Below are 16,217 nucleotides of genomic sequence, written 5' to 3'. Positions count from 1 at the left end.
TTAAAATACTTTCTGAAAATTCTGAAAATGGTCAGAATTCTATCCTGTTATTTATTTGCTTTTCATACGAAATTGCTTCCTGTAGTTATGCACAGCCAGGCTAGTTATACACTTGGATGTTTTAAAGCAAAACAGCAATCTAAAAGAAAGCAACCAGGAGCACTGAGTTCTTTGTTCTTTGCAGAGAAATAAGACAAAGAAAAAAGATCATCTTCCTAACCATTCTTCTCAGTGTATTTCAGCACTGAAGTAGCTCTGGAGAGATTCTCACCCAAGAAACCAGTGAGTTCAGTGCTGAGAAATTAAAATTGTGTGTGATGAAACTCTGTCAATAAGAGATGTCAGAAAGATGTATTTTTTAATCCTTTGGGGAAAAAAAAAAAGGAGATAGATACTACTTCAGTGGGATGGATCTGGCTGCCCACCAGCCATATGATGCCTCCATTTGGAACAGCCTGTTTTCTGCAGATAAGATTTATTTTAGATAATTCCCATGCTTCAATTGCAGTCCAAACAACCAGATATTTTTTCTGGTGAATGGTGTGGCACAGGAGATTTGAGAGTTGCTCGTTCCTAACCATGCGACAAAGGGTTGAGGTGGAGACACATTGCGCCCTGTGCACCTTCAGAGCCCCTGGCAGTTTCTGCTGCTTCCTCTTGAAGGAAGGTCCTAGGGCAAGGCCCAAGTGGTTTAAGCTGGACAATCCTATATAACTAGATTATCTGTGAGAGAACAAGAGGATCACAGACATTTCTCCACTCACAGGGAAGACTCATGAACCACAGTGCCATGGTACAAAATAGTTACAGGGTAGATATGCATTTCTCCAAGGAAATGGGCAAAAGTGAACCTAAGGGGATTTTCATCATCTCCAGTTAGAGAGATACCTATTCCTTTGACATAACACAGCCACAGCTCCATCATTTTCTTCCCCAGTTAAGACAGTCACAGACGGAATACTTGGTTCCCTGGGGACCTAGCAATGTTTCCTGTCCTAATAAAAATATAACCTCTGATTTTAATTTCCATTTTTCCTTTATCTTTGCAGGAATTCTACTAACCCCTCAACACCTGGTTTTTTTTCCCCTTAAGTAGAAGCATGGAATCTGTAGTTCAGTCTTTTTTTTTCTGCTACAGGAAGAAAAGATGAGAGGGGAATCTGGATCCATTGATTGTGAAACCAATGAATTTTAAAACACAAATGTCCAAGAACCATTGGAAGGAGATCATGACGTTTATCTAATTTTCCATCAATTTTTTATAAGCATCCTTGGCAGGAAGGCATCAGAGCCTGACTGAAGCCCAAACTGATTTCAAATGAAAGGAAAACTTCAAATTTTTATGAAAACTTCACATTCTTCCAAATTAATGTCTTGCCAATCACCTGAATAATTCAAGACATGCATCCTTTATCCTCTCCCTGCCTGACAGGCAGGATGCTGCTGAAAATTGATTCTGCCTTCCTTAAGGAGCTTCTCTGATATTAGAGAGAAGAGACCACAGAGCCTTTCGCATCCCTCCAGTTACTTCCTTGCCTTTATGGATCCCCTCAAGACCAATTCTCATTCCTCTTTTCTTCTTAGACTAAAACCTTGATAAAGGACACATCTTCATTTCTTTAAAGTTTTGTCCATTTGTTGACAGTGTGTGAAATCACTCATTTATCTTCTGTACCACAGTGGCAATGTGGCACCTAACCCCTAATTTGTTCATGAGGCTCATACATAAAAATTGTCCTGCTGAGGTGCAGCCTCCAGTACAAAGGAGCAGTGCTGTGAAACCGAAAGGCGTTTCCCCTGGTGGGGAACTGCACAGTGTCCAGCGGGGACCTGGATCAGCTCTGCGAATACAGAGCACACTAAGCAGGAACAAGAATATTTTCCTCTTCTATTTACTGACATTGTCTGAAGTTAATCCATCCCTTAAGAAGGTCTGAATGGATTAGGAATTCTTAGCTTGTAAAAATTAGAGGAAACATCAGTACATCTTTCTTTTATTTATGTTTTATTTATCTTTTTACTTAGGCTAATTAGGGAAAACTTTCATTACCCACTGTTCTGTAGGGGCATTCATTACCCTCTGTTTGGGCATTTTTATCGTTATTCTGAAAATAATGTCATTCAGCACTGAAGATTGTAGGGGACTTACACTACTTTATGCAGCAAAACATTTGGAATTTTGGCTGTCATAGCCAAGCAAAGAGTAACTTACATTGCTGCTAAGTTACTTTGCATGCTTAGATGGCAAAGTACCCTTAACTGCCCCTGGATAGCTTTGCAGACATTCAGCTGGTGGGTACATTCATGTCTCTATGGTTTCCGGTATCCCAATTCCCTCTCTATCTGGAGGGTCCTACTGTTTGGTGTTTCTCTGACAGACAAGCAAATTGTCGCTAAGACATTGAAAAAAGAAGGCATTTCCTAAAACTGTCTCCTGAACTCTCCAAGTAAAACTGTAATTTAGAATTTAAATACTTATACTTTGGGGGGTTTGGAGGTGGTGTGTTTGGGTTTTTTTTGCTTTTGCTTTTGGACTGTATTATTTCCTTTATAGAAAAATGAAATTTTAATTGTCTGTCTGGAGATCATAATGGAGTCAGTACAATCAAACTGTCATTTACTATCTTGTATTAAAGGCCATTGAATAGTAAGAAAACTAATTCAATAACTACTGATGCCAGAAGAAAAAAGTAGTGCTTATATTCCTGCCCATGCCAGTAAAATGGAATGAGGATTTTGTGTGAGTCATATATATTTGACATTGATTCAGGAAAGATTAAAACTTACTGAAGTCATTAGCAATTTCCTTACTGATTTCTATAAAGACAAGCAATGAGATGCTATCCATTTCTACTGTGCTCTAGCTACAAGCCAGTAAACTGGTGTTATTAAAACTCAGGTGAGTTTTAATAACATTTTTTTGGTAGGATTTTTCCTTTTAAAGCAGATATACATTATACAATCAAATATTGCACACACATGCAATTATACATATATGAAATTCTGTATATTATACGTGCAGTTGTGTATACCTGTGCGTACTGAGTGGCTTGTGGCTGTGCAAGGGTCAGATATGATCAAAAGGGATGAAAACACCAAATTTTGGAAAAGAGTTCCTCTGAAACAATTATAAGAAATATTATAGATCTCCATTCTACAAAAACATGTGCATGTGCTTATGATTACTCATGCAAATAGCTAAAGGAAAAGGGAAGTACTTCTGAGTAAAGCTAAGTATGTGGACACTTCCATCACTGAAGCTAAATGTAAGAATAAAGTTTGGAATATATTACCTGTAGCAGTTATTATTATAGTTATTGTAACTTCCCAGGGCTGTCAAGCACCCCAAGCAGATCGCATAAGAGAAAAATATCTGTGTACCGGCATCCACCCACACCTGAAGACAAAAAAAATGGAGTGGTTAAAAAAGGTTAAGAATGAATCACCTTTATGTATATATTGACTGCAAATTTGCAGAGGCAACTGTATAGGGTAACAGTGTCTGGCAAACCTTTTATAAGTCACAACCTTAAAAAAAAAAATGCTGAGAGTTAAATTCCCCTCTCCTTCCCAGTAGTATAAACAAGGAGTAACTCAGGTGGTCTTTACAGGTTCAACCTAATCTAAGTAGAAAGAGAGACAGAATTTCTGGAGAAGAACCTCATCCAGTATAAATTCTTTAATGATTTTATTAACACTGTAAGGTGTTAGTAATTGCAACCTAAATAGTATAATCTGCATTTATCTCATTCTCATTTAATAATTATTTATTCAAATTTAAAAATTTAGTGTGAAAAAATACTCTAAAGACAAAATATGCCATTCATAGATAATATACAAATTAAGCTGGGGAAAGAGAAGAGACAACTTATCCAGGGAAAGGGTTTTTTTTAGCAATAGTTAACGGCCCCAATTAGGCATGAGGACATGGTTGTTCTGGTGCAATTAACAAATAAAAGTTCCGTACAGCTTAACAAATAAGTAGCTTTATTATGGTAACATTTATATCCTAAAGTGATGCAAATACTAAATTCTAAAAGGAAAAAAAGGAAGCATGAGCTGACACGGTGAGATTATTCTCCTCACAGCAATCTCAGAACATTAATATAACATGCAATTTTTTTGACATTAAAAATACTCCAAGAAAAAAATTTGGAGTCTGGGTGTGTTATTACTGGAGATGAATATATTCTTTTAACTCCTGATTTTGCCATGAGAGCAATGTGAAGAACCCACATCTACACAGCTGCACTATTATTTCCAATCCAATAAATTCTGACTCCTGGTTTCCTGGGATAACTGAGCTCTGTAAGGTTTTTTTTTTTATTTTAAAGCAGAGCAACCAAAGTGCTCTTCAGAGAAGTAACAAAACACTGACTGATAACCTGAGGCAATAGCGGTGTAGTCTTTAGCTACTCTAAGTTTGAGACTGGAAAGAGGTAATGCAGATAATAATTTCATGACTAGTAATAGTAATAACAGTAATCAAATACTCATAAATATATGAAGGGGATGTATTTGTTTTACATGTGATCAAATGAGACCTTGGTCTCTGGAGTTGTTCAAAGTGTTTCTGTTTAGGAATAACATTAAGATCACATTTGATTTGCATCAGTGGCTTAAATGGTTTCATTGCTGTCATACTGAATAAGATACAGCTGGTTACATCTCAAAGTTTCACCACTTGGTAAGGAAAAAACTGCACAGAGAAAGCCTTTTGAGAGACAGGCTCTTTAACAAGATTGGAAGCTCTCAAAAAGCTGTAAGTAGCATAGGTCAACTGAAAATGCACAGTCTTCTTAAGCATAAACAAAAGCTAGGAAACTGGATCAGCACATGTAGAATCTGCTGTTTCCTTCCATTTCAGTTTTTGCACAGTGCATTGTATAGCACTTAGGTGAGCAATAGGCTTTCCTGTCGGCATACGCCAGCTCCACAGAAGTCTGATTATTCCTTGGACAACAAGTCCTAGTAGAAATGGGGGCAAAGAATTGTACTCTGTAGTGAGAACCTCCAGAGCTGCTGAAGGAGCAGAGAGCACATCCCTCTGGTGTTCCTGTGTACCTAGTTAGAAAAAACAGATAAAATTCTGGCCATAAATGATATTATTTCCTTCAAAGAAAACAAGTTTCCTCTAAAGACCGTGACATCTGACAGTGATTCAACACAAAAAGTGGCAAATACTTTATGAGAAACATGTTCTGTAAGAAAAGGTTCACATATTCTATAAAAGTTGAATCAGATTGAAGAGCCCTTTGGTTTTGTTGCACTATATGACATCAATCTAGAAATTCCATCAGAACTTACGGCTAATGTTTAAACAAGAAGGAGGAAGTAGTTTTATTTACTGAATGGAATAATAGAATCAGTGTAGCTTCTTTTGGGTTGTATACTCAGAGAACCAGTGACATTTCATTTGTGATGACCGTTAATATTTCAATTTCAGGTTTCTGAAATGGCAAAAACATCTGTAACTGATCAAAGAAGTGGCAAATAGGGAAATAAATTTAGAAACCACAGGTAGATTTTTGGTAGCTGGAAAAACACAAGAGATGGACTAACTCTGTTGTATTTTGTCACAAGCCTAGATATGTCAACATTTTAAATCCATGCAGTCGATATTACAGATCAGTTCTTCATATTCTTGCCCCAACAGCTAGTGACCATCTGACATTTAGCATCTGACTGCAGTACTCATTCATGGCTGGAAAATTTGTTGAGGTACACAAATTGTTTATTAGTCTAAGTCACACCCAGTCTTAGTCATTCATAAACTGTACCTCAGGGGAAATTGTTCTCATTAAAACTTCTAGTGGGTACAGATGGGCTCTTGTAGATACCACTCACAAATCCAGGTGTCATCCACCTGGCTTACAGCAACAAAAGCATTATAAATTATTTCTGAGAGTGCTGAATTTCAATGTCTGGCTTAGACTAGAAGTTGTAACATTTTTCAAGTACATGGAATGAATGTAGCACAATTCTGCAGAACAATGAAATTCTGAAGGACAGAGACAAAGAAAACACTGCCAGTAAGCTGCAAACCAAGGGTTCTGGTGCCAGCAGCTGGTGAAAGGCTGGGACAAAAGTACATTTTTTTCTGAAATGAGGCGGGGCTTGATGCGTTTCTGGCATGAGTAAATTCCAGAGGAAAAGACCTGTACCAGAGAACATCCTGTTTGTGCTTTATAAACTTTGTACCTTGAAAATCCTTTGGTTAGTGATAATTAAGTCAATTCAGCAGCATGCATTCATAAATTTGGGGATTGAAAATGTTTTATAATCTTCTGTTGACCCCTACTTTAAAAGATGGAACTAAGTGTTTCTTCTTACTTTTTTCATCTCATATTTGAAATTTTTCCATGCCAAAACAAGGTTAAAATTAACGCACAAAACCTTTGTTTATTATACCTTAATATTAAAAAATCCAAATGCCAAAGGACAGAATCTTTATATCTACTGTGCTTACGTTTTTGCACCCACGTTACAGCTGTTTTCTAGACATGCTGGGCCCACCACTACATTAACGACAGTATGGGCAAACTAGAAGAATGCAAACACTAGTTCAGAATACAGCAGCACAGCTATTGCTCTGACTCCTGTACAGGAGTAATGCTTGCTGGCTAGGAAGAAGGGGCTGTTCAATGAGCCCATGTGATGAAGCTCTGTTCCCAAAGGGACAAGGCAAAGTAAACAAGCCTCAAATCTATGGCCCAACCTGCTTTCTCCAAGTAGAAATGAGGCATGACAGAGAGAGATTGTGAGTCTCTCCACTTTCCATTTTCTGAGTGGGAAGGGGAACAGCAGAGCTGCCTGTGCCCTGATCCCCATTTTGAGGCTTTCCCACACTTCGCTTTACAGCTTTCCTGATTCACACCATTAGCTCACAAGCAGTGGTCTCTGCTGTGTCCTGCTAATAACTAACTTACGTTGGTACAAACACAACTCCACAAAACGAAATAAACAAGAACCTTTTTTCACTAAAAATGGAAAGCACTGTTTTGCAAAGTCCAGCTCTCAAAAGCTAGCAATACCCAGATATTAAGTCCGCCTGGGCAATCTTAATTTGGCCTTCTTGTGTGTAGGTCTAGGACACAATTTTCATTTACAGGACTATTCATCTTTCTGCCCAGGGAGATGAATCAAGCTAGTCAAACAGAGGATCCTGTTGTCTGGAGGATCCCTTGCCTCTTTTCTTGCCATGATTGTAGTGCATGTAATGAATGAAGAAGGATAAAGAAGGAAGAAGGGGGATGTGCTGTAATGAAGACAGCAGAATACTGCTCTGGAGAATTAGATTCTTTTCATGTCTCTGCTATAAAGTTTCTATGTGACGTCATGTCCATAAATCACTTAAAGCAACCCTTTCTCAAATGTTCATTAACTGGGTAGTCCTCATTTAATGGGTGTCTGAAGTGAAGTACAAAATTACTGAGCATTCACTCTTGCAACCAAGGTGAATGAAAGCCACAAGTAAAGCAAACACTAGTAGGCAGCTATTATGGAATCGTCCCATGACTGCAGGAAACATCTCCCAGGATAAACTAGCTTTAACTGGCACTTCCACAAGCTTTGAGAGTCACGATAAACAGCTGAATGTAACTCAAAAGGTGTAAAATTGTTTCATGTCTGGGGAACACAGGAAAATTAAGTAGTTATTTTCAGTCTGATCCTCCTAAAAGATATGTAGTTTTAAAATAATATATTATGTTGTCACTTGAAAAGTTTCATTTTACGCCTCAGCTAGGAAGCTATTAATGAAATGTCACTATTCTGTCTCATACATGTCTCTGCATATTAGTCTAGAGGAAAAACGCAAGATGGCTAGAATGCATGGTGAGGACATTTCGAGCAGAAATGGGAGGGGTTTGTTAAAAATGTGATACTCAGAAATTATGTTCGTGGCAGGTTATATGTTCAAAACCACAGCCAGGCATCTCACACCTCAGTTCCTCGGCCCTGGAGGAAAACAGGACCTGGTCAGCCTACATCGCCTCTGCCCATGAGGATCAAGTCTGTGTGCTGGGTAGACAAGCTCTTGGGATAAACACCAGTTTATGGTTTAATTTTTCAGTCTGTTGCTCAAATAATGGTAAAAATGGGAAAAGGGAACAAAAGAGAATATGATTTTTTAGAAATGTCCCGGTGCAGCACTAAATCACCTCAGCCACTTCCTATACTTACTCCTTGTTCAAATGTCTGTCTCTACGCTCAGTTGTGTATGTACCTGTACATCCTCACAAGCACCCTGCACGTGGTAACAGCAGCCTTCTAACTGTTGATTCACAGATCTACTGTGATTGCAAGGTGATTTTTTTTCTCTACTTTAAGTCAACAGATAAGAATAACTATGTAACACTGGTGTTATTGTCATTGTGGCATTAAGTAGGAAAGACCATGTATGAGTCTGAAAGATAGGATGGAATTTACGCCAAAAAAACCCAGAAAAGCTCTAAAGAGCAGGCAGTGTCTAGACAATGAAGTGTATTTCTAATTACACACAAAGAAAAGCAGCAGGAATGAATAAAGCTGCTATAGAGTAAGGCTCCCCGGTTTATACTGAACAGGAAAACAGTATTGTCAATGTCATTACAACTGGCTCAGACCTAAGAGCTGTATCTGACCTGTCGCAGGAGAGGTGTCATGATTTGCTCCCAATAGTACTGCTCTCTGAACTCACAGAATCAAGAAGGATGTTGAGGTAGTAGCTGTGGGTTCTTGATACTGGTCTGGACTTACACGTAGGCTTTAGGTGCCTGTGTATTACGGTTTCAGAGAGATTTATGTAAAGAAACACACACATTACCCATTTCTCATTTTGCAATCTTCTAAAGTATATTTCACAGATTTCTTAATGGTACCAAATCATTGTGATACTTTGGTTCGGGAGACAGTTTGGAGAGTTTTCAATGTAATGGCTGATCTAAAAGAACTGCAACATCCATGTTTCTCCATACATAACTAGAAGAACAATCAAGCACTATGAGGATTCTTGCATTAAAACAAAACCTATGTATTACTTATCTTTCCTTGTCTTTCCATGACCTTTCCCATACTCTACAGTTAACAGATCTGTTGGAAGTGATAAACATGTAAGGGCTGTTAATATTTGTACCCACACACTTAAGTTTGCTTTCTTGAGTATTTCTATCAAAATCAAGGGAATTAATTTCACATTGGTGTCTGAGTACTGGCTGAAATATGCATCCCAGTGGTGGTTTCATAAATACACATTTTTTTTTTTCATTCTTAACAGTGAGATTGAACACCCACTTCAGCTGCAAAGCTCAAAGCATCCTTAACTACGGAGTGGTTAATGACAATTCCATAATGAAGCACTCTGTCTGAGAATATGGGAGATCTCATAGGCAAGTTAAATGCTGCACGCACTCTTCAAAACATGATGTTCTAAATGTTGATAGTAATTTATTTCCCATTTTATTATCAGAGAATGAGCAATCACTTTAGAGTTTTCTTTTAATTTAAATTATTCATTACTTTTTGATGAATCTCAGCAGTGTTTGTATTTTAAAAAGCAGTTTGCCTTTGGTTTCAAATAAGAATTTTAAAAAGAAAGCCTTTGCTGTCAGGATATAATAAATTAAATTTCAAGATAAAGGCATAGAATAGTCGCAGATTTGTAAAACAGTAAGAATGCCTGAATAAAACAACCCGGTGTCAGATAGACTTGAATAGGAGCATTACTAGAGTTAAAGTTCTACACATCATGACAGGTTTAATGTTCATGTGCCAGTGTCTCTCACGATATGTGGGGAGTGTGCAGAAAATGTCAAAACTTCATGTCAGCTACAGAACATCTCTACCTGTACTAAACTGTGAGGTTTGGCATTTTCAAGTTGGCTTCTAAAGCACATGCTTTGCGAGTCTATGGTTGCAAAGCATGGTTTACATCCAAGTCACCTGGGAGTCAGTCAAGCTATCTGGGTATTTCATGTACTGTAAAAGGTAGGCAAATTCAATGAATGGAGGAGGCTACAACGAGAGGACTAAACCAAGATCAGAAAAAAATAAAAACAAAATCCATATGCAGTGTAGAAAAAAGAAGATGGACAGCAAACAGAGACTGAAAACCAGTTATGGAAACTCAGACAGGGTAGCCAGGATAAAGATCTTAGCTTCAGCTTTCAGGAAAAAGTACTGTACGTTCTTTCATTATCATTATCATATAGGTTTAGACATGACAGGACTGTAAGAAACTTGTTTCAAGGTCAGACTGGAGCTTTTCTTTCCTCTCATGATTAACAGGCCTTCATTTTACATTGACACCAATAAAAAGAGCTGTGATTGTACATATGACACAAACATGAATAATTCAGCTATATTAAACTAAACAAACCATGTTCATACATAACGGTACATTTTTCCTGCAGACATACTTGCTAATGCACAAATCCTGCACATGCAGAGGCTCCTGACTGTAACTGCTCTGGTGTAGCAAACAGCAGGACTCCAGTGCCACTAGACTCTGCTACTCAAAATAATATTTTGATATTAAGAAAATAGAGAGCACATACTCTCTACTGCCATAGGAAAGTACCACATAGCCTGAAGTTTCCTAAGCAGTGAGCTTTACCATTTTTTATTTACAAGCCTATTTTTTCCAATCTTAGATCCTGTGCCTCTTAAGTAAAAGACAATATTATCACTAAGATGAACTTCTGAAGTCACTGGGAAACTAAGAATTAATTCTACTGATTGAAGTGTGCCAACACAGTGTAGGGTAATGTGCAACTATAAAAATCATTCCCAGAACATTTCTTAAATTTCTGTTTATTACATTCCTCTGCTACAAGTTACATTTTTATCTATATACAAATGTATCTTGTAAGAAAAATTATAAAATAGGCAGTAGTGGAGGACTGAGCATTTTACCTCTGATCTTATTCCAGTTAAAGTAATTTTTCCAGCTTTCTTATTATGAAGAACATTCAACTATATCACAAACTATTATGCTTGGCATGGTGTAGCATAGTTGACAGTAGCAGGAGAGAGCACCAGAATGATAAGTAGACTGCCGTATAAAGGCTGGATATATATATACTGGAAGGAAAGCAACAGGTACGTGTGGTTTTGGTTTTGTTTTTTGTTTGTTTTTTTTTTTTTTTTTTTACATTTCCTATGTTCCTCATACGGTAACCAAGATAAAGAATGTTATACATTTACATGACACTCCACCAGAACAGACAGAGATTCATTTTGGATGTTTTCAGTTTCAATGCAGAATGCTTTGTCAAATGGATGGAGAAGAGGCTGAAGCACCTAGAAATCTGCCCTGGAGGCCATACTCAGCAGGAACGTGCAGTGGGTTTTAGATCCTGTTGCCAAAAGTGTAAAAGGTTATACTCTGGACAATTCACTGCCATCAACTGAAACCTCTGTTCAAAGGCATGAAAAAGAAAATTAACCAGTTTTCATTTATCCTCTAGTCACTCTCTCTTAATCAATGATTTTTCTTCGATAGCAGCTAACACAAAAATCAGCTGAACGTCTGTGCTATGCAACTGCACAAAATACATATTTCCGTTCAAAGTACTCTTCTAGTCTCAAAAACAACCCAAACACTTAGAAGATACAGACATTCAAAATGAATAAATCCATTCCTTGCATGCATTCTGCTCTTTTCCTGACCAGCAGTACACTGATAATGTATCTTATTCCTATGAATTTTGCAGAGGAAATCAAACAGGGAAAAATAAATTTTATTATTATTTTAATTTTCCCACATAATTAACACAGTTATTGTAACTCCGTAGTTTCTCATGTTTGACTATAAAAGAGCAAAAAAAGACTGATTTTCTAATCTTGGCATATGTTTAATTTAAAAAAAAGAATCTACAAATCTTTTCCACAGAGTTAATTAAGAACGACACATTTATTTAGAAATCAGACAAAAAGATATTTCACAAAATTAAACTAGTTAACCCCATGGGTCACAATGAAAAGCTTTTTGCTGACTAGGAAAATACAGCTTCCTGCTTGAAACTGAAATCTTGGAACAACCAGGGAGCAAAAGACATTGTTGCGATGCAATTTTAAAGTAACTTTTCTGAGTAGAATATTACTCTAACTGAAGGCACAGGTTAAAGCTTATGAGAACTTACATGACAACCTTCACAATAAACCATTCTGAAAGTCACTGCCTCAACAAATATACTTTCAATAGCAGTTCAACACACTTTCAATATACTTGTATTCAATTAAATATACTCATTCAAAAGAAAACTTTCAATCTTTAAATTTATCAAATCTACATTTATTGAACCTAAGGTAGAACTGTGATGGAAAAAATAAGGATATAAATCAAAGACTATTCACTGAAAATGTGCCTGTCCCCAGCCTACTTGAAAGTGGCAACTGTTTGTTCAGACAGTCATCGATGTAAAAGAGAGTTTAGCATGATGTTTTACAAGTGAAACACAACTCCTCTAGGCTTATTCAGATGGCAAGAATAGTACTAAAATATCCCTCAGTTATCTCCATGCAGCCTCAGTCAACTCCAAGGAATTGTGGCTGAGGGCAAAGCTGGGGTCCCTGTGTTCAGAAAAGTAAAGTAAAAAAACCTGCTGGACCCAAGCATGCTGGCACCAACTGTGTTACCTAAAATAAATAAGCTTTTTAGCCCCTGCCCCCTGTCCCCAAATGCCTTCGGGGGGGAAGAAAAGAAAAATTATCTTTTTACTCTCTCAACTCAATGGGAAATGTCATTAAATGGGAAACTAAACCAAAACAAAATATGAACTGTGTATTGTGGAAAAGCAGAAAAAAAATAATGTTGAGTTTTGGATGCACGACTTAGTTTGTTTCTGAAGTTTACTACCCAGGGGTTTTTAAACAACACAGCTGCTGAAAGCAGAGCCTTCATTAGAACAGGAAAACACAACTTAAACGGCCAGGCAGAAAATGGCTGAATTAAGCTCTTTTTTCCCTCTCTTTAATGGTAGTGATTCTCAAAAGATTAAAAGTAGGTTAGGCGAATAATAAAACAGCTATGTTTCTAGTGTCTACCTGACAACAGCTTTTGTAGAAGTGAATAATTACATGAAAATCACTTCCTTTCCACCTCTCTTTGGGATTTCTGTGGGTTGCTAGGCAGTCTCTCTCCTACCTTCTGCTAATGTTACTTACAGACGGGATGAATACAGTATATTCATTATGAGAATAGTGAGCTGAGGGGGAGAAGGACCTAAATACTTGAAGTTTTGTTTATTCATTGCTGCCTTTGGAGACCAACACTATAGTTCAGATTACTTTACACATATTTAAATGCTAATTTTCTGAGGCATAATTGTTAGCCAAGTACCACCCTGTTAAAATGGAACAGGACCTTCCTCAATACAGGAGCCACACTAGTAGTATGTTTCTGTGTTGCCAGCCAATGTTGAAAGTCAGGTGCTGGAGGAAAGCATACTGAGGTTCCTTCTAAGACTTAGAGGAAGAATTCTTTTACTCACTCTGACTGCTTTTCATGACTGAAATGTTGGTTATGAGACTGGCTTACTTTCCTGAACTCCTTAACCCAAAACTTAGGAGATATCCTGATTGCTTTGGCATGATTCCAAAACTAGCAGCCACAAAGTATTGTACTTCCCTGTTTGTATGATCATCAGTGCACTCATATAGGTTAGGGTGTATGTTCCTTAAAAAAGAAAGAAACATTATCCAAAAATCACTCTTCTCTGCAGAGTGCTAGCTGAGATAACTAGGAGCTTGAACACTCATTTCAGAGAGCAAGTAGGCATGTGGGGTTGTGGGAAGGGCAGTGAACCAAGCACAACGCTTTGTGGGTTTTTAAAAAGTGTCTTTGATTTCCAAACTCTGATTTCAGTCTTCTGAGCCTGCAATTCACTTTGATTACGGACTCGTCAGTTGACATCCTCAAAGTTACCTCACTCAGCATGGTACAACAGGAGACAGGAAAGAGACCAGAGAGACAATTCCCAGTCAGCGTATTCTGATGGCAGGATTCAAATATACAAGCTAGTGCCCCAGTTAAGAAAAATCCCAACCTGGCAAGAACTAAGGTGCTAAACATATTGCATTTTGCATCATTATTTTACTAGTTTCTTACAATTGTCTCCTCCTAATTGCTGAGGACAGCTAGCTGCACACCCCGTGTGCCCCACACATCTACACAACTTTGCTTCCAAATTTAACATCATTACAGAAACAACAGAAGGTAACAACTCCCAGCTGTAAATCTGTTATTTCATTAAATTTCAGTACTGTGAACTAATTTATTAAAAGAGCAATCTCTGCCTCATACTTCACCCACACTCTGAAAGGTACAAGGGTCAGATGCATTTAATGCTGGGGTGCTTGTTTGTCTACTTCCATTTCTAACCTCTATATTATCTCCATTTCCAATTGGCATCTCAGACCTCGAGAGGACTCTGAATTCCAGGACATTGAATACTCAGGTGACTTGTTTTCCACAGCGGTAGACTTGAAAGCCTGTTGTTTCTGCATGGTGTTGTCACCACAATGACACCTTGGAGACTTGGAGGCTCAGAAGAATGCCTGGGCCACTACAGGAGTGGCAACACAGGTAACAGCATGCTCTAACCTCTGGGTTGTCCCAGCGTCTTTACATCCCCAACTTCACTTAGAAACAGCAATGCCTAAGGGCAGTTTTGCCTGCAAGTGATGTAAAAGGAGACTATTATGGCCATGAAAGCACGTGTTCAGAGATTTAGTCTGTCACAAAGTTATATCACAAAGAACAATTAGAGGTGTGTAAAACAGCATTATAAAGGCATAACCCTTTTGACCTGCTCTCTCCAACCAGTATTTCAATGGCTATTAGTTATCTTATCCTGACTATCCAAGAAATTTAAAGGTGTGAAAGAAATAATAGATGGCTATCTGATGTTCCTTGTTAAAGAAGCTACTTGGATTTAATAGCGCCAACCTACCTTATGCCTTGATTGATTTCTCCTGTGGAGATATACAAAATCCCAGGAGTAATTTTCATAGGACTTTTCCCGTATTTAGAAAGGAAAAAAAAAAAATATCAAACAAAAGAACAAATATTTGGCCAGGCCTATCTTTATCTGAAAGTCAATACTAACATTCCAACTTTGCCCAAAGGAAAAATCCCATCTACAATGGTATTTATGAGTCCAAGAATTTCTATAAGCTATCTTTATGACAAAACTTGCATGTTTTCATTTACAGCCAATAGTTACAACAGTTGCCTAGAATACATGTAAGAAGAGAGTTAGCTCATAATATAGCATTTTCCCTTGAAATATATACCAGTTTTCCATTACTTTAGTTCGGGACCATAAGGTAAGAAGATGCTAACAGTATAAGATACACAGAAATATTCAAGAGATATTACTCATATAAAAACATTTCCGTCCCTATGATGAACACGATTTCTGGGAAAAAGAAGTCACTGAGTAACTGGAACAGTTCTTTTGTGTCTGAGTGATAAGAAATGAAAATTGTCTTCAGCAGATTGGTAGCTTAAATTTGGGAATCTGGCAAGCTGGAAACCTTTTTAAAAAGGTATTGATAAGAGGAAAAAAAAATCATTAAATCCCAATATCTCTTGGGAGTAGCAACTGTATTTTTACTGATTCATTTCTTGTAACTGCATACCAAATGTACATAGAGTTCAGATCAGCAGGATGGTCTGCATCATTCCTCTGTGATGAAGCCTGCTTGTATTGACAGTTCTTGGTTACTGAAAATTGTCCAGCATTCTGAAAGGTAAAGTCATTGACTGGTAGAGCATCCACATGTTCCAGTTGTGCTGTATAACTCTCTTCTAGCACGCCTTAAAAGGATTAAAAGTTTTGCCTTCTCATACACTTGCACTATATAAAGCTTCAGGCATTTGGAAATAAAAGGTGTTGTGGTTTTTTTTTTCATTCTGTGCATGATACGAAAAAGCACAAAAAAGAGCCATTGCCTTTCTTTCTCTTTTCAATAGAGAGTATATTTTCAGTGTCCTAGAGACACCAAGTCTTTCGGGGGGCATGTTTGGGGGTGGAGGCATGCTTAATGTCATTTCCTATAAATGATAAATAAAGATGCTCAATTTTTTTAAATAAATGCAGGAAATGCAGTTAACTAATTGCTAAAATGAGAGTGTTGATTAGTGTTCCTCTTTACTGACTAAGACACTATCACCAAGTGCTCTCAGAATGAGATATTTGGCTGCTCCCACATACAATATAAACACCTATGGA

The 16,217-nt window shown here is 37.6% G+C and overlaps 1 protein-coding gene across 1 annotated transcript in view; it reads right to left on the bottom strand.

The window, feature by feature from the left end:
* SLC6A11 (solute carrier family 6 member 11) overlaps positions 1–16,217 on the bottom strand; it is a gene marked incomplete at both ends in the record, with an annotated part of 101,746 nt that overhangs the window by 16,599 nt on the left and 68,930 nt on the right. Inside the window, one exon of the mRNA XM_082321355.1 lies at positions 3,294–3,397. Coding sequence (XP_082177481.1) covers positions 3,294–3,397 — 104 coding nt within the window. The remainder of the gene's footprint in view (positions 1–3,293; positions 3,398–16,217) is intronic.

Source organism: Platalea leucorodia (assembly GCF_965183815.1).
Source record: "Platalea leucorodia genome assembly, chromosome: 9".
NCBI classification, from domain to species: Eukaryota; Metazoa; Chordata; class Aves; order Pelecaniformes; family Threskiornithidae; genus Platalea; species Platalea leucorodia.
This window is presented reverse-complemented; position numbering and strand designations above follow the sequence as displayed.